The sequence below is a fragment of the Diadema antillarum genome, unplaced genomic scaffold (genome assembly GCF_040938485.1).
Source record: "Diadema antillarum isolate AM-2024a unplaced genomic scaffold, OU_Dant_1.0 scf00000001, whole genome shotgun sequence".
NCBI lineage: Eukaryota > Metazoa > Echinodermata > Echinoidea > Diadematoida > Diadematidae > Diadema > Diadema antillarum.
The window spans coordinates 6,159,449-6,179,475 of record NW_027270890.1 but is presented as its reverse complement, the minus strand read 5'-3'; the positions used below and the strand labels follow the sequence as shown (position 1 = coordinate 6,179,475).

Below are 20,027 nucleotides of genomic sequence, written 5' to 3'. Positions count from 1 at the left end.
AATTTACGTCCATACATACACATTATGTGTCACTCCCACGCGTGATTTAAAGGCGCTGTTTAACAACGCATTGCTGCAGGTTGGAAATACAGTATATAAGATTGAAGGCATTATGCACCCTATGGGTATCAGATTATGAAGCTGTGTTAAATCTTTAAGCTACAAAGTGCGACACTCTAGTAAATGTTTCATAAAAATGAAAAGCTGTAGTATAAGTTACCGGATTTATCATACTTATCAAGTACACCAACTTTCTCCGTGACAGTAGGAATGTTAGAATAAATTACTCAGTTAACGGTCTATTTGCATGTTGATGATAAATGAAGATCTCTTGTCAGTGAAGGCGCAATTCTCCAAAGTTGTACATTATGTATTATAATTATGCAGGACTGTTGTCTGTTTCTGCAGTTTTCTCCATGCATTTTAACATTACATACCTCAGCACTCGGCATACCTCAGCACGAGAATTTTTTTAAACATGGCTACTCAAAATCTTATCAACTCGTGACCTCAAGAGATATTACGCTATTCCCATGGTTTTGTGTATGTTATGTAGTTTTAAATACGCAGTACAACCACTTCCCGGAAGTAAACGGTTTTTAGTATTAAGAGCCTATAGGATGAATGCAAGGTGTGTGTATATATAATATGGGAACCATCATTATAATATATTGTAAATGTATACGACGGCATATTCTTAATACGTTACGTATGTGTATTTATATACAGAGAGAGAGAGAGAGAGAGAGAGAGAGAGAGAGAGAGGGAGAGAGATACAATTATATAGAATTGTGTATCACATACATGCATGTGTACATATTGTGTGTGCGTGCGTGGGTGTATACGTGGGCAATTAAGAGAAGGAAGTTAGCTTTGCATTTTGTAATCAAGTGGGAATAATAATGTTAATTGATATGATTGAATAGACTAGTATGTGTACAAGTGATGTCTCAAAGAGAAGTCTGGTAAATCGTTTCGCTCATTATATCTGGTACACTTATCTTGTCAATCATCCCAGCATCCCATTCAATGGTTGCACTGCTCTTGGGTACACAATGAATAAAGATCTCAGTCACGCTGACAAAAAATGATTACTGTACTGCAAATAATGTCTTTTCATGTGCATTCAATTTGTCATACATGTATTGCTATTGCTGGATATCTACTTCAACGGAGACATTTTAGACCCTGTACCGTGCTGAACCAATTCCAAAGGATCTTTCACGAAGGATTAACCAGACATAAGAAAATCATAAAAATAGTTAAACCTAAAAAAAAAGAATATCTTCCAAATAAAAATAAAGATTTTGAAGTCCTTTTTCATGCATACAGAAGCAAATATATGCCCAAACAAAGTATTCTATAAATTTTGAAAACAAGAAAAAGTGGAAACAGTTCTCAAATGATGACCATTTGAATAATTTGAAATGTTATTACTCCAGGGATACTGCCTAAAAAGTTTGATGAAAATTCGTCGAGGGATTTTCAAAAAGATGTAATACAAAAAAAAAAAAAATAGGCATGACGCGTGGAGGCCGCCGAACGCAAATGAAGCACACATGATACTTGACATTATATAGCTGAGTTCTAGTTTTTTTTGTTTTTTTTGTTTTTTTTTTTTGGCTCCAACTACCAGTACATGTTACATCTCAGGAGTCCTGTGCCCTATTTCATAAAAGAGTTGATATGATAGCAACTCCTGCTGGAATGGCAATTGTCATGGTAACGACAAGAATCCATCTTCCTGATTGGCTGTTGATATTGGAAGTTGCCATTCCAGCAAGAGTTTGTATCATAACATCTTTTATGAAATGGGGTCCTTGTCTTTAATGTTGTATATTTGCTTCTTAGTTTTGACTTAAATATTGTTTATATTTTACCAAATGAATGAATGAATGAATGAATGAATGCATGCATGAATGAATGAATGAATGCATGCATGAATGAATGAATGAACGAATGAATGAATGAATGAATCCACGAATGAATGAATGAATCAATCAATGACTCAATGGAACGAATGACTAGACGAGCAAGTGAACGAATGAACTAATGAATGTACATTATCACACATGTACATATAGCTGATACACTCACACATCATTTGCTTGTCTCCACACTCATTCACCGTTTGCTAGCATCCAGCGAGCCTAGAAATCTTCACAGCTACAGTGGACTCCCGTTATAGCAAAGTCCTCGGGACCGGCAGTTTTCTTTCGTTACATTGAAATTTGGTTATAACCGAACAAATAAACAATAAAAAACACAGACCCGATAATGTTGCAGCCTGAATATTTACTTCGTTGTATAACCGGAATTTTGTTATAACCGTGTTCATTATAAGGGGAGTGCACTGTACTCCAATGAGAGCTTGAGATCTCAGGACTCTATAATGTAGGTTTAACATGAAGCAGTCCTTAAAATAAGCACAGAACAAAAGTATGGCAAATTTTAACTGACTACATAAGTTAGTCTCTTCTGTACATTTTATTCTCAATTCACTTTTCATGGCTGATCACCTGAGCATGTTACAAAGCCATGTCTGACTACACATGTGTAGCTTACATTTACAGTACATCATAACCTCTCTCTTGTTTCCTTATGCAGGTACTGTGCCTATAATAATAATGACAACAACAAAATGCATCTTATATCGATTTGAAGTCAAATGAGTAATCGCTTCATGATCATCCAATAAGAAAATAAAACATGTGTGATACCAAAATATCACATCATTTGTCAGACGTTTCACAAGGAAACATGAATAACAGAATTGCTGTCATATCAGGTACATTGTATTAAGATACATGCACCAACAATAATCTATGAACACAGTTTTATCCTACCCTGGGTATCTAAATCCATGTCAATTCTCTAACTCCAATGCTCACAGCCACTAAATATAATAAAAGTACACATGGTGACATCTCAATTCTTTGATATTGCAGAAAAAAAAGGTCATTTCCATGCTCTGAATCTACGAGCTTTCCTCGTCGTACTGAGAAAAAGCAAGTCAGTTTTGTAAAATCTATTTTGAAATTCACACACTACGTGGATTCTCACAAGGAAATAGATGTCATAGAAATGTGTTTCCCACAATAATATTTACAAAAAAAGTTGTCCATAGGACCAGCGGATATCAACTTCAGTCCCCTTCGGGAGTTTGACACAACTAAACAGAGAAAATGAAAGGAACAGAAATGGAAGAACAAGGAAATGACATAAAACAAACTAATCCCAGCAAAAATGATGGGAAAACAAAAAAGGAAAAAACACACTTTCCAGACGAGTGCTTTTAGTACCAGCTTGTAGAAGTAACCAATGAGTCTTGTGTATTATCTACAGAATTGTACATACCTTGTGAATTCTTGACTGAAGTGGGCACACACAGTTTATAAAGGAACATTATTTTGCTGAATTCTTAGTATTTCAATCTACAAATTGTCTCATAAATACTTTCAGGACCACGGCATTACGCCATCATCCACAGTAATTTCAAGCTTTTGACAGTACCTCTCACATATTAGCTCATCTGTTTGAAATTTTGTACTAGAAATATTTGTACTCACATGACTATTCAGGATTTACATGTGGTTTGCAATTCCTAAACTACAAAAACTATGCTTTGGATCTTAAAAATACTTAAGTCACAAGTGAAACGTGACTCCAGTATTGATGCCTATTTCTTAATAATTTCTTGCAATGTAATGGGAATAAGGCCCATACATAAGAATACCACATGAACATAATTTCAATTAGAATAAAACATTCAGAAATGTCCCTATGGCGAATGCTATGCCTAATCTATTTTGCATCATTCTTCCTATACTTCTTATGTATACAGAACATCTTTCCTATGTGAGACAATGATTTCATAATAATTGGCTAATAATAACTATCTGCATAAAACAATATTCATGACATGTACTTTGAGGCATTTTCAAAATAATCAATGGAGAAAAATAAAGAAATTTCAACATTTTTTCTTGACCTTTGATCCAATTGCCCAAATCTTCCCCAGTGAAATTTTAGCATTTTTTCTTGACCCTATGTAAATCCAATTGCCAAAATCGTTCCCTACAGAATCACTGTGCAATATAAGTGTATAGAAAGTCATTCTAAGGTACGTGTATCTCTGTGTGGAGAAAATAGTGTAGCTTCACCATCAAGAAGAGTAATTCCAGTGTTGTGACTGGACCTTGACCTTTGACCTCATGTTGCAAAACTTCCAAGAGAATCATTGTCAGGCAGAACATGTATACGCACTGTGTTTCCAGAGGATACTTTGAGCCAGTTACAAGATGTGGAGAAAAAATGAAGTGAAATTTTAGCACTTTCATTTGACCTTTGGCCCTATGGCCTAAAACTTTTCATAGTGACATCTTGACCTATGACCTTTGACCTTGATGAGTTCCCATAAATTGACAAGCACAGCTTTGTCCACTCATACAGATACATACATTTGTATTATGCCAAGTTTCATTTCCATATTTCATGCTGTGCTTAAGTTATGCTGTTCAAATAATCACTTATGGACGGATGGACAGACAGACAACCCCAAAACATTAAAATCAGATCATAATTTTAATGCAAGCAAATTTCAAGTTTCAAGTTCAAATTAAGCATTTCTTAATTCATGCACATGTTGGCGCCAAAATCTTTTTGTATTCTCATAAAACCCATACTGAACGAGGGGAAAAAAAAATTGTGCATATACATGTGTGTTGACGAGCTTCCACTTGTATACCAGCATGTAATAAAGTCAATCAGGCATGTTATCACTGCATCTTATCACTCAAAAACCCAATCCTAGGAAGAAAAAAAAAAAAAAAAGAGCAGAGAAATTACAATGCAGTCTATGTTGTGGTGCATGTCTAAATACTGTGCCTAAATACATCAGCTGCTCATTATCTTAATCCATCGTTGCTGTCGTTTTTTCTTTTAGTCTGAGAGAGATATCTTATGAAATCATAGGCCTGAAAGAAAAATGTTTATGCACATGTCCCTTTCTGGGGCAGCTGGATCACCATTATAATCACATCATACCATGGAAATATCTTCTGCTGTGTGAGATAGGGTGCGTTCGAGCGCTCTCCTGAAGCGAAGCGAACCGTACGATCCAGCGCCAGAGGAGTGCTCGAACGTTGCAAAAGTGTACCGTACCAAACTGAACTGAGCCAAATGTGGACCACTTCTCGATGTGCTTCAAAAGGGTACCAAGAGCATAACACAAGTTCGCATGTGATGAATGCATGTAACATCTCACATACATCATAATACAGATTTCACTGTCTTTGTTCCGGACATCTGTATTAAAGCAGCTTAATGCGCGACAGGTGAATGACCCTATTGCTACAAAATTTGTGTTCCCCTCTAAAAATAGCTCTTGAGGTACGCTTTCTCAACAGAGCTTTTGAAAACTCCAAATATACTGTTTACGCTGTTATTTTCGTGTACAGATATTTTTGCGAATGAGGTCACAGACATTTTCGCGAGATGTTGTTTTCGCGAATCGACACAGAGGCCTTCATAAGCACACTACTACCTTAACGCATGGTGACATTTTTTGCGTATTGTTAAATTCGCGGTCCAACTGTGATTCACGAAATTTGCAAAAATTCAACCCTCGCGAAAATAACAACTTATACAGTAGCACAGCACGTTGCAGTTCACTTTGGTACCCTTTTGAGCGCTCAAACGCACCCTTTGTCAATCCTCCAGTTGTCTCTGAACAAACATTCCCTGCGAGAATAAGTGACGATGCTCAGTTTGGTCAAAATGAACCTGCTTTGTCCGATGAGTTCACACATGTTGGCTGAAGACTAAGGCAGCACTTTCTGCAGAAATTCTGAAACCTTGCTCATTTCCTACATCATAAAAGAAACAGAAACAACAACAATAATAATAATAAAAACAATAACAATAATAATATAATAATAACAATAAGAAGAATAATTATAACAATAATAACAATATCATAATTACAATAATTATAATTATAACAATAATAATAATACCATAATAATAACAATAATAATAACAATAACAAAGGCCATTTATGTTGCACAGCTACTACAATAATAGGGAGCTTTAGATATTAGACGCGCGGACGTTCAGAGGGAAAGAATATGTTCTGAGCGTGCGCAGAAGCGCGCGTCAACTCAATCTATTTATAGCTTGCGTCGCCTGAGTTTTTCACTACGCGTACTGGGGTATATTTACATAAGCACAGTTTGCAACGTAGAGAACTACTTCATGCACCGATCATATGGGGGCTCGATTTTATTTTTTGTACGTTGCATCCCAGCGTAATCTAAAGCTACTTTTCAACGTGTCGCAGGGGAGAGGAGAACGTCCAGCGCACTCTTCGTCTCAAACGTCCGCGCGTCAAAATCTAAAGCTCCCTAATGTATTCTACTGCGCTACAAAAACCAACAAACATGGCAATGTAAATTGAGGGAAAGAGGAAAGTGTGAGTGCGTGTGCATGTGTGTGCACTGTGTAGGAAAGGGTGCCAATATGTCGGTTTTCAATTTATCTCGTCGACAAGTTCTGGACACCGCATTCCTGTATTTTAGTGTTGCTATCTCTTTGAAATTACATCCATTATACTAGTGTATGACCATGTGGAGTAAAACAATTCTTTGTCACTAGTCCTCTTGTTTGTTTTTGTTGTACAATTTGGAAATTCTACCTTTTGTAGCATTACATTTAAGCAAATTTTCATATTTCAAAATGTAATTTCAAGTTCATATTAATAATAACGTCAGTTAGTAACGTTATGATAAAGGATATCACTGTCTGCTTACAAAAAGTTTGCTAAGATGTAAGATACTTCAAACAAAGTGTTCTATTAATTTCCGTCATAATATAAAGACAAATCTTCCACCAAATATTTTTTTTTTTTTTGGCAGTTTAACCCACAATTTTTCAGCTAGATCTCAAAAACATGGTTAGCAACGTTACAAATTGTCCAATTGTACAATGGTCCAGAGCAAGCAACGTTAAGAATTCATTAATTTGAATAAATATGTAGTACCTCCTGCATGTTATAATTTTTGGAACCAGCACTAGCTGTCTGGTGGAACTTTTGGTAGTCAAGGGAATGTGATGCCTGTCCCATAATCGGAGATCGTTGGTTCAAAAATAGGAAAGAAAGAGCAATTCCCATTGGGAGTGTGTAGTAAAGTGTGTAGAAAATAGCAAACTCCTATGGAAACAAGAGCTGGGAATGGTGAAAATACAGATTCTTTCCTTCAAATTCAGAATGGTTGGGAGATCTGCTTGTGTGAGGTTCCACGACATTTGCTCCTGCGACAATTGCTTCCACAGAATATCTGCACGCTAAGCCAATTATAATATCTGCCCACGAATATAACCCTAACCCTATTCCTAATCTTCACATCAAACTAAACCTAAAACCCTATCACAACCTTAACCCTAAAAAGACTGGGCTATTTTGATGCCTCGTAGGACTGGGGGGTGGGCTCATTGGGCCCCCCCCCCAAGATCTTGGCCATTGACCGCGCGATCGTAAGGAAAATTGGCACACGCGTCACCCACAAGGTAATCTACAAAATGAATAGGTAATTATTTCACAAGTATTCAAATTTATTTTTAATCAATAAATTATCCTAATTTATGCATGAATTTTTAAAAATGGCTGTAAATCTGTAATTACAGGTTCAAAACTGCTAATTTTTTGCTTAAGTACTCTGTGTAGGATTCTTATTGAATGTACATAAAAAAATGGTGGTATAAAAATTTTTTCTTATGTATTTTATTGTTTTTAAAATTTCTTATGTATTTCCTTGTTTTTGACTTGTTTTTTATTGTTTTTTCGATGGAAATCATCGGTGACACTATTTTGATCATAAAGAGCATGAAATTGATTGATTTTGATTAGTAAAAGTAAAAATAATGATATATTTATGAATCTTGGTCAGAAACAGAATTTGCATTGGATTTGTACATGAAATCACGTTTTTGAGCAATTTCAGGTCTGACATGCACTTACAAAATATTGCATTACTTCAGAACCATGTACCCGGGCGCCGCGAATTTGGTCTCAAAAAGTTGTGCAAGACTTAACAGAAAAAAGTCATAAAATGTCGCGGCACGAGATTTTTACCTTCCAGATTTATCGCGAAATATGTCGAGGGGGGCCCCGAAAAGCCCCCCCCCCCCAGTCTTTTTAGGGTTAACCTTAACCCTAACTTACCTGGGGGGGGGGGGGGGGGGGGGCATAATTTTTTGACCGCGCCGCTCGCTGACTTTTTACTTTCAAGTCTCGCGCAATTTTTGAGACCAAATTTGTCACGCCTGGGCATACCGTACCGAAGCCACGCCCCTTCAAAAAAATTTCATCAACCCCAAAATTGCTCAAAAACGTGATTTTGTGTACAAAGTCAATACAAATTGTGTTTTTTCAATTAATAATAATAATAACAATCATAGTGAGACTCTTATAAAGCGCACATTTCTACCTAAAAAAGCTACTAAAGGCGCTAATTAATTCATATAAAGATTCATATTTTATATTTCAATGGCTGAAATCAATTGATTTTAGTATAATTATGCTTAAAAATGAATATGCAATAAATAGTAATTATGCAAAAAATGTGTATGACAAATTCTGCTGAAAAAACAATGAAAAAAAAAGTTCAAAAAACATGGAAATACATGAAAAAAATTGATAAAACAATAAGAAACATGAGAAATTAATTTTGATACTAATTTTTTTTTTTACGCACAAATGTTTGGAATGTCACTAGGAACCAAAAATCAGCATTCCATAAGCTTTAATAAGCCAATTACAGACGAAAATGAGTTTTTTGCATATATTTGCATAATCAATTAATTTAAGATAGAAAAAGTAAGTTTTTTGAAAATTTAAGTGAACAGTCTTGTAGATTACATCCGCCTTTATGTTCATGCAACATTTTGCGGCGATAGTGCGATCAACGGCTGAGATCTGAAGGGCTACAGATTTAAGTTAGGGTTAAGTCCTTTGAGAAAAAAGACCGGAGCAATTGTCCCAGCAAATGCCGTGTCACCATATCACACATCTGGAACAGGGCTAACCTGGTCACTAGAGCTATGTCCAAGACCGTCAAACTTCTTGAACTCCAAGTTGTCTAGTTGCGAATGTAGGAAGACCTGTGTCATCTGCCCAAGTGTGAATGGGACCACCATGTCTGCTGTCCCGTGGCACTGCAGGACAGGCAACGATTTTTTGACCACTCCTTCCGTCTGCAAAAAAAAACATGGATGAGACCGATGAGACAGGAATCCATGAAGTGATATACAGAGTAATAAAAACATGAAGCTGCAGGTATTATGGACATCAAAATGCATTTTGCCAAGTCCCTTCCCATGGTGGCACAGCATGTCATTTTCAATGCAATGCAAAAGACTGTTCTTGCAATGGGTTTCATTCTAGTTCTTTCTCCAATCTATACAACTAACACACTTTGATAAAAAGACTACTGTAAAAGTGGATTTTTTCGCGAAACTGATTTTTCGCGCTTAGAGAATTTTGAGTGTTTTTAATTCCATGGATTTCCAGTGAATTTATTCAGAGCTCAAAAATTTCAGTCATTATCCTTTGAACAAGAGGGGAGTGTATTCTTGAGTGATATGGGGATAGTTGTTTTTTTTACATCTTTTTAAAAGACTCTGAGGTGTATTAAAATTTCACACATAACGTTAGGAGACATATTCTCCAACCATGCAAAACTTTGTGACCGTGTCAAAGGGATCTATGACCCGTAACAAGTTTGTTAGAATACACCTGCAGTTAGAGGAGTAGTGCAAGGCCTCCGTGTCATTATCATATTTTTGTTATCACAAAATACATGTACAGGTAGCAAGCTTTTCTTTTTACAATCATCTTCCGTATGCTTTGGTATTGCAAGTCAAATTGTTCATCAAATTCCCTTCAGCCAACAAAATGAAGAAGAAATTGTATCAAATGCATTTCTATAAAATTTCAACCGGTTTTTCAAGGAAAGTTTGATTTTGCTACAACATGCACTTCCCATAGACGCTTGCCCGATATACTTGGGACTCGTCCACAACGGGTTAATATAAATGATCTCTTACAACTAGAAAAGCCCTCTGAGAGCCCAGACCTCCGCCAAGCATGCAGCTCATTTCCACCACTGATCTTGTTCAACCACAGAGATATCAGTGATTTCCACCCATACATACTTATATAGCATTGTGTGCTGAAAGTCGCCCAATTTCCCAATATAGAAACCTTTGTTACGTCATAAACCCTCAGCTGCACGGTGCGCCTCGCCCTAGCAGAAAGTAGAGCACGCACTTTACTGCGCACATGCAAACCTCAAAAATGCGCGGCCTGAACTCCCAAGTTCATTGACCCTACCGGCCAAAATATCAAAAATCCTTCATAAATTCCTCAAAAATTCTCGGATTATTACCAAAAGTTTTAATCGTTTGTTACTTGTGTCATTCTAAACCTTTTCTGCAAGTTTCATCCAAATCCATTAACTACTTTTTATAGTTATTTTGCACATGGACAAACACACAAACCAACGGTAACGAAAACATAACCTCCTCCCTTGGCGGAGGTAACAAGGGTCACTTAATGCTGTATCATTGGCTAAAACACGCTTGTTCTTTTTTTGTGTGTGTGTGTGTGTGTTTCAATTTAAACAAACCATCAAAAGGAAGACCCTAAGCCAAAAGCAACGAAGCGTACGTACCTTAAAAGTTTTGTGCAGCGGCATCCATCCGCTCAAGCTGACAACGCCAGCCAGTGCCTTGTCTACCGTAAGGGCCGTGTAGAGTGCAACAGCGCCCCCTTGAGAGAAGCCTCCTATAACGATGCGGTCTGATGCTATTCCTCCCTTCTCCTCCTCCTCAATCATGGTCTTCACTTCAAAAGACACATACCAAAGTAATACAAAGTTAAGCTTAAGACTGAGTGCCGCATCATCCTTCAGTACTATGAGGGTAAGATTTTGACTATACCGGGTGTCCCAAAAAAAGCGGAACAGTGGATTTTCAGTACCTTGCGTTATAAAAGTGATATATTTTTTGACATCATTAGAAAGAGCATCTTCCGCAGAAGACCATGACACCAAAATCATTAAATTTGGTTTAGCACTTTTTATTCTACGCCAATTTCTGTAAATGCAGTCATTTTCAATTTTTTGTGACTTATGAGATAATAATTTGGGTGCGACACGCGTTCCATACGGTGAATTGTGTAAGCTCGTTGATCCATGTCAACAAAAGATAACGCTTTCATATTGGGAGCGCGCACACACACACACACACACACCGTTTTTTGCTTGCCCGTGCCCAATGTGAAAGCTGTATCTTTTGTTGACATGGATCACCGAGCTTACACAATATTCACCGTATGGATCGCGTGTCGCACTCAAATTATTATCTCATACAAGCGTGTAAGTCGCAAAAATCCGGTGAAATTTGACAATGACTGCATTTTCAGAAATTGGCGTAGAATAAAAAGTGCTGAACCAAATTAAATGATTTTGGTATCAATAGTCTTCTGCGGAAGATGCTCTTTCTAATGATGTCAAAAGATATATAACTTTTAGACCGCAAGGTACTGAAAATCCACCGTTCCGGTTTTTGGGGGACACCCGGTATATTGCACTGCCTCTGCATTAGGGCACATTAACTCACGACGTACTGGTAAAACAGTGTCAACACTGCAGAGGCTAACCTGGGTAAAAAAAGACCATATTATCATATTATCATTGTGTTTTAATAGTATGGTATAGTCTGGAGAATGGCTACAAAATGTGTCATTTTGTCATTTTTAAGGAATTACCCATAAAAAGTCAGTTGAAAGACAGACTGGAAAAGAAGAGGAAAAGCCAATCATACATCAGACTTAAACATAAATACTGTATACAAGCTGTTATTTTCGTGTACAGATATCTTTGCCAATTAGAAGGTCACAGACATTTTTGCGAGATGCTGTTTTCGCGATTTGAAACCAACGCTATAACATGCATTGTACCCTAGTGTATGGCAACATTTTCGTGTGTTGTTGAATTTGTGATCAAACTGTGATTCACGAAATTCGCAAAAATTAAACCCTCGCGAAAATAACCACTTATACAGTAAATTGACAAAATGGCCAGCCAGGGGCTCATCGTTCAAATGATACTCCTTGACCAGGCAAAAGAGCTGAGCTACCAATATCTCCTCAAACTGTCAGTTTTGTTTGATTGCTTGTTTGTTTGTTCACATGGTTATTCAACCCGATACTCATGGAATACATAAGGTAGTAATGAACAAACCCTAGTTTAAGTGAAAAGGTGTACATAGTATGCAAACAAAATATTTGCAATGGCGGAAGGTATTGCTTACATAAAAGTGCATTCACATTGGTGCAAAACAAACAACGCACACTGTGCTACAATGTACATGCATTACAATATGTCTTGTAATTATATTATCAAAGTTAAACAGCATTGTAACAGTGGTTGTAGAAATCAAACTGTCATTCTATCACCATTATGCTGCCTCATTTGCTTTCTTGAGAACTTACCCATGTCAGAGGCCTTCTTGATCCCGGCATCGTCCTCCCTGCCGCCAGCACCGAGCGAGAAGATGTCGAACCAAGACGGCATTTGCATTCCCGCATTCAGGGTAACTGGCATAGTGGATCTGGATAGGCAGTGGACCAAAAATGTGTTCATTCTTTTAGAGAGATGCCCTAGCAACATGGATTGCCATATCCCTGGGATGGGTCCTAACTCTTACATGTTGTTATCCCAGTGATTCTCACATGTGACAGGTCACAAGGTCAACGTTGCAAGGTGCTGCACGAAAGCTTCATAAAACTGCAAAAAAATTACACAGATTTAAACATAATCTTGACTACCGAATCTATGAGATGCCAAATTCAAGAATATTTTGAAAGTGTACTCTTTCAGGCCTTAAAATATTTACTACATCTATGATGCACTACTGCTCATTAAACCTGTAGGGGAGAGCGGGGTGAGTTGGGACGCGGGTCAAGTGGGACACGTTCTCTGAATCAAAAACTGTTCAACCAATCAGCGATTGGCTTATATCTACAATAAGCCCCTAGCAACCATACATCACACTAAGAAAGCCATGCAGCTCGGCAAATTCTAAGTATGTATAAATTGCTATTGAAAATTTTCCCCAAAATATGACATTTTTTTGAAATCAGGCTAATTAACCTGTTGTCTTTGTATTCATGATTTCAAGGACACAATTGAAGCTGGTGGTGAGCCTTATTGATATGCAACTAATATAACTTGTTTTTGACAAATGCCTGCGTGGTTACTGAGCAGTCGTACATATTCATGTATATGCCATGTGAGGGACAGTTGGGACAACGTGTCCCATTTGTCCCTAATAATAGCATTACATGTAAAACAGTTCAGATTTTCAAACATGTTGTTCAAACTTGTTTTGTTAAAATAAAGATCATTTTAAAGCATGTTTGACTGTTTTCATTACCAATGTTTCATTACGCCTTCCAACTTTGGCATTTCCGACATTTCTATAGGATGTCACACTTTACAAACACCGTCCCATTTCTCCCTTGCCGTTGTCCCACTTGACCCACGGGTGGGTCAACTTCTCCCCCAAAATAAGGTTTTTTCTTTTTATTAACTGCAGAAAATTGAAAACAGTGCCACCCCCAGTTTATAGCTCTTTATGTTACCTACCATATGAACCTTCATGCAAGCCCGAAAGGAAGTGTAATCATCTCTTCTATAAAAAGATATAAGAAGAAAATCGGCGAACTTGAAATAATGTCCCACTTCTCCCCGCTCTCCCCTACACTGGGCAGCATCTGTCGAACCAGGACGGCATTTGCAGAGACTCCAACCCCAAGCACCTTCTGATCTGGAGATTCTCCCGCCTGAAACCCCTAGCAAACGGGAGACTCAAAGTTGATGTGTGCGAAGCGCGAAATTCCCAGGGTTCTAGATGCTCTCTGGTGCTATCTAAGGCTTATTTTTTCAACATACGATAGAAATATGTAAGAAATCCTTTCCAACGGGAGACAAAGAGCCAGAGCGGGAGAAATTAAATCTCAAACGGGAGAACGGGAGATTTTGCAAAAATGGGTTTTCGGCGGGAGATCTCCCGTCGAAAACGGGAGAGTTGGAGTCTGTGTATTTGCATTCCCGCATTCATGGTAACTGGCATAATGGATCTGGATAGACAGTGGACCAAAAATGTTTTCATTCTTTAGAGAGATGACCTGGCGACATGGATTATATCCCTGGGATGGGTAATAATTCAGCATCTGGCATCAAGGCAGGACACATAAGCTGACTGCTGCAACCATTATTTCAAGCAATTGAGAATATGGTTGTCCATTCTCATTCAGATCCTCCAAAAATAATTAGTCTATTAAAGGAATCTGTGAGGTTATTTGATCAACTCTTATGGAGTAAGTAATGGTATCCAGTATGTGCACATTAAAATGCCTTTTTCCCCCCTTTCTCTCTTTTCTTTTCTTGATTCATCTTTTTTTTTTTGGACAATCGGCTTCATTACACAGTGAGCAAGATGATACAGAATGACAAGCAATTAAAAAACAGAACAAAACATGGCTAGCTAAACTTCTATTTATATGTAAATACACCTTCCAAGTATTAACTGGGAAAAAACAACAACATACAAGTATACAAAAGTATCTCATAATTTCCTTTGATAAGATAAGTTGCTATAACACAAACAGAACTGCACTGTACATGTACCTAAGGATGCAATACTTTACACAGCAGGTAGCACATGATGACATAAATGGTATCCCGGGGTACCAAATAAAAATCAGCAATTTTGTTGATCTTTTTTTTTTTTTTTTAAAGGCTGTACCCTGGGTTGCCAAAAAGTGGAAATTATTTTGGTGCTGGAGCTAGCACGCGCTAGCCACTGCACTGCACTGCACTGAAGCACATGCTATTGCTAGCACAGCGTACCATGCATGCATAGTATAACATGCAGTGGCACGGGAATGACTATGTACACGCACACAAAGTGCATGTATAATTTCTCTGCGGCTGTCCTCGATAGGACGTGAGGTGGCGCTACACAACATGGTACCCCGGGGTACTTAACGCGTGATGCATCATATGCGGGAAAATGTCAATAAAGTGTCAATAAAGGGGCATCCATCACATTAAAAGCACAAACCTGTCAGCCTCTTCAGTATGAAATTAAATTATGGTTCTGGGGGGGGGGGGGGGGGCACTGCATTGCGCAGACTTACTGATGACTATGGCACTGACTTCAAAGGTACCTGAGAGCCTAAAGTGCATAATATTGAACAATAACATGTGACTCCTGACGATCAAGGTAGCTAATCACTTGAGTTATACTCACGCATGGGGGAATATATATTTGATGTGCGGTTGTTTGATCATTTCAAAAAGCTCCTTCCAGCCGTGTCTATTGGGATATAAATCAGACGGAGAGAAAAAGATGTTAGCATTTATCGGTGGAAAAAGAGAGGGAGGAAAGGGACAAAAAGAAATTAGAAAGAAGGGAAATGGGTGACAGGTAGGCAGGAGGAATGTGAAAACAGGTATTAACCCATTGAGGACAGACTGATTTTGCTACAACATGGATTTCCCATAGACACCTGCCTGAGTATGCTCGGGACTCGTCCTCAACGGGTTAAAGGGACTGTACAGTACTGGTTGAGGTAGGGATTCATGTTTTGAACATTCCTAAGTGAGATAATGAAAAACCTCTTATGAAATATGAAAGAGCATGTAATTTTAAAGGACAAGTTCACCTTCATAAACGTAAGGATTGAGAGAATGTAGCAATATTAGTAGAACACATCATTGAAAGTTTGAGGAAAATCAGACAATCCGTTCAAAAGTTATGAATTTTTGAAGTTTTTGTGCAGTACCCGCTGGATGAGAAGACTACTGCAGTGTATGAATAACTTAGATGTCACATGCGTACAACAATATAAGGAAAATATAAAGAGAATTTCACAAAATTCCATCTTTTGAAAAAAGTACACATTCCCCTGACTCGTTACCGACAAATGTTATGGGTGATATTATTCCCCCTGCCTTTAGAAAGAGACAAGTCAAGTGCTCTTTTATTATGCGAAAAAAGTGAAAATATGTTGAATTTTCTTTTACATTTTCTTTATACTGTTGTACGCATATGACTCACAAGCTGTAGTAGTCTCCTCATCCAGCGGTTCCAACACAAAAATTTAAAAAATTCATAACTTTTGCATCGATTGTCCAATTTTCCTCAAACTTTCACTGATGCGTTCTACTAATATTGTTGCATTTTCTCAATCCTTATGTTTATGAAGGTGAACTTGTCCTTTAAGTAGGATTCAACATTTATTTGATGAAAATTGGTTTTCAAATGGCTGAGATATCCAAAAAAGTGCTAATAATAAAAGGCGACATGCCCCAACTTTATTAGGATCGCTTTGTTTCACCTTGTTTTTGCATATCTAAGCCATTTCAAAACCGATTTTCATTGAATAAACTTTTGATACCCCTTAGAACTGCATGCTCTTTGACATCTCATAGAGTGGTTTCTGAATATCTCGCAAAATGTTAAAAGCTAAATCTACACCTCGACCAGAACTGTACACACCATTTAAAAAGGACAAAAAAGTGTGACAAAATAAAAAGTGGTTAAGGTAGTGCTACCCAAACTTTAAAACAGGGGTACCACATTATGAGCAAAAAAAAAATGCATACATCTATTCTCCCAGCCCCAGCCCCAGCCCCAGCCAAGCTCCTCGGTCTTCATGCATGAAAACTGGCATACATGTATGTGTAGACTCCTCCAAGAGATAAACTCAAACATGCATTGCTTACTCCCATGGATAATAGTGATTAACCCATTCGATGCTAATTTGCATTGCACTTATCACTTGCTTATGCAAATGGATGATAACGATTGATCCAAGTTACATTGCATTGTATTCTCAAATTGTTTTATGCGTGAAATAAACTGAACATCTGAACTAATGGTTCAAAGACAAACTGTTGCATTTCTGCTCCAGCAAAACCCTGTAAGTATGACCTTCCATAGATACATTATGCTGATCTTTCAAAGCAAAATTTTTGTTGTTGCCCTTCATCAAATGCACCCTCTACTCTCGGGGGTTTCATAATAATATTAATCATATTGACTGCATTTATCTGCTTTGGCACCTAATTTGACTTGCTATTTAAAAGCTTTTTCATCAACATTCAGTCGTAAGTTTGACCCAGTTGTAAGTTTAAAGCATACGTGTAAGCTTAATCAGGTATAGCAATGTTAAGGGAGGATACAGTGACACAATGGCCCAAATTCACAAAGGTGGTACAATTGAAACCATGGTTTAAACCATGGACAATTTGTATGGAGCGCCAAGTGACGAAATGACTGATTTCATAACGAAATAGGCCATGCGACACTTGGCGCTCCATACAGATTACGAAATGACTAATTTAATAATGAAATAGGCCATGCGACACTTGGCGCTACATACAAATTGTCCATGTTTCAACCATGGTTTCAATTGTACCACCTCCATGAATTCGGGCGAATAAGGGGATAATATGTAATCTCCATAAAATACATTGACAAGTAGTTTCTGAACAGTTATGATGCAAGCATTCAAAAGTGTACGCCAATTGGCAAAGAAAACTCTGTAAGGGTTTATATTTCAAAAATATAGTTTATCATTATAAAATGCATCATTTAAATATCACTTAAACATTTCAGAACATCTACAGTCCTCTACATTGTATCTCAGTAGCTGTAATTAATGTCACTTACCCCTGATCCCCTAAACCATGTAGAAAGATCACCTGTAAGATACAAAAAGGTCACATAGAGGAATGGTTATATTGCTACACCAATAGCCATCTTTAGATTTACAAATAGCCATCAATTAGAAAGACAAATCATCAGCCAGTGAATAGGCTTCAAGACATTCATACATGATTATATTTTTCTTCATAACACCTTGACTATTGATACAGGGGAACGTCGTTATGAGTTGTGCGGGACTCCTGAAATTTTCTTTACATATTAAGTATCTTGTTTGAATGTTATTGCAGGGATGAAAAGCAAAAAACACGCGAAAGGAATTGGAACTGCAAAATTACTTTATAGAAATATCAAGTATGTGTATCTTGCTACGGCTGACCTCATTAAACAAGGTTTTCAAATGTGTACTATAAACTGCATTGATTAGGCTGAGCAGATGCCAAGGTAACACAGTGCTACAACTGTACATCCATCATGCTTGCATAGTATCATTGGATATTAAAAGGCTCTAGATTTGGAAACACAAGGTCTGGCATTCAAATCCTGCCTGGTTTGTTCATCCATGGACAAGATGTTTGCTTAAACAATGTTCCTCCTGACTGTGGTATTTAAAATGGGAATCTCCTCACAATGCTGGGGTTAATAATTATAATGGCAGGGCCCTCTGGGCAAGCAGTTTAAACACTGGAGACGCTTTGCATATTTTGTATTGTATGACTTCTCATTCATTATCATGGAGGACATGTATTTAACCCGTTGAGGACGAGTCCCGAGTATACTCGGGCAGTTGTCTATGGGAAATACGTGTTGTAGCAAAATCAATCCGTCCTCAACGGGTTAAGAGCAAAGCCATAGTGATATTTCATTTAATATTACACTAGAGGAGGCAATAATCGTAATGTTCCCTGCCATGTTGACAGAAATTGCCGGAGACAGAATAAATGCGCTCAATTAGAAATATAGAGGAAGCTTACGGTGGCGGTGTGATCACCCGATGGAATAACGGCAGCAGAGTTGGAAGACGCCATACTGGAGTAGGAGTTGCCGCACATGTACCGACTGCTGATTGGCCCAGTTGAATGCCCGTGTGACCCTATTGGACAACTGCCTCCTTTGTCTGTTACCCCTCCTGTTGCTGATGGTGTTTGACCGTTGTGGGTGGGGCCAGGAAGTGGTGGGTGTGTCCTGGAGGAATGCAAGCAGCTGATTGGCTGAACGAGGATGGAAGTGAGACTGACCAAGGACTGTAACCTAAGCGACAGTCTGGTGACGGGAGAGGACAGGCTAAACATCAATGCTCCCTGCACACCTAATACAACAAGAAGTGAAATAAACAACAAGCAAACAGTAAAATTTAAGCACCAAGGTGTATGACAAACATTCAAACCTGACATTCAAAACAGTCTTGTACAAATGTACAGTACATGCCACTATCACAAATCATTCATCTAAAACAGTTAAAACCTGTGCAGAGGAAAGATTGTTCAGGAGGCTATGAGAGTGTGATTCAAGCAAGAGCAATGAGAATGACCTGAAAAAAGTTGAATAGGAGAATAAATCAGTGCAGATCAGTACTTCTAGTCTGCACAGAGGTTTTGATTGATTCTGTACAATGGTGTCCAGCATTATGCAGCACTCCTACAACAAATATACAGAAAACAGTGCTTTTTGTGCCACACACCATTTTTGTTTCTTTTTATGGGCAATTCCGCGGTTAGTAACGTTACATTTGAACAAATTTAGATATTTGTTTTTACTACTAAATTACCATTTGTTCATTTTAAGACAAAATTATGTCAAAAACATGTTCATCCTTCCCAGGTTTATGATACAGAAAAGAATGAATACAATCCAAGAAATATTAGAATTGCTATGGCAACTTAAAGGGCTGGTTAGTAACGTTACGAAAAAAGGACATGACAAAAAAATCAATGTCTTGTAACAAAAAGTGTGCAAAAATTCAAGTTACTTCAAACAAAGTGTTGCATTAATTTCAATTATTGTATCATGACAGATGTTCACACAATGTTTTTTAGCAGTTCGACCAATAATTTCTTAGCTAGACCCCCAAAAGCATGGTTAGTAACGTTACGGTTAGTAACGTTACATTTGTCCGGAGTAATTCCGCAGGTCATTTCACCCTTTTGTAATTGACAAAATGTCACATGACTTCTGAAGTATTTAAATGTATTCATCTTTTACCCTTTAGCAAAACTTTGAGGAAAAAA

At 37.7% G+C, this 20,027-nt stretch overlaps 1 protein-coding gene across 2 annotated transcripts in view; it reads right to left on the bottom strand.

The window, feature by feature from the left end:
- Positions 1-4,872: 4,872 nt before the first annotated feature.
- Positions 4,873-20,027, bottom strand: part of LOC139719759 (acyl-protein thioesterase 1-like) — a 42,298-nt gene continuing 27,143 nt past the window's right edge. For both annotated transcript variants that reach the window (XM_071631249.1, XM_071631181.1), the window contains exons 2-8: positions 18,774-19,108; positions 17,806-17,837; positions 15,379-15,444; positions 12,554-12,672; positions 10,731-10,903; positions 9,085-9,252; positions 4,873-5,867 (exon numbers count right to left, since the gene is read on the bottom strand). In XM_071631249.1, the coding sequence (XP_071487350.1) occupies positions 5,823-5,867; positions 9,085-9,252; positions 10,731-10,903; positions 12,554-12,672; positions 15,379-15,444; positions 17,806-17,837; positions 18,774-19,091 (921 nt within the window). In that variant the 5' untranslated portion in view covers positions 19,092-19,108 and the 3' untranslated portion in view covers positions 4,873-5,822. The remainder of the gene's footprint in view (positions 5,868-9,084; positions 9,253-10,730; positions 10,904-12,553; positions 12,673-15,378; positions 15,445-17,805; positions 17,838-18,773; positions 19,109-20,027) is intronic.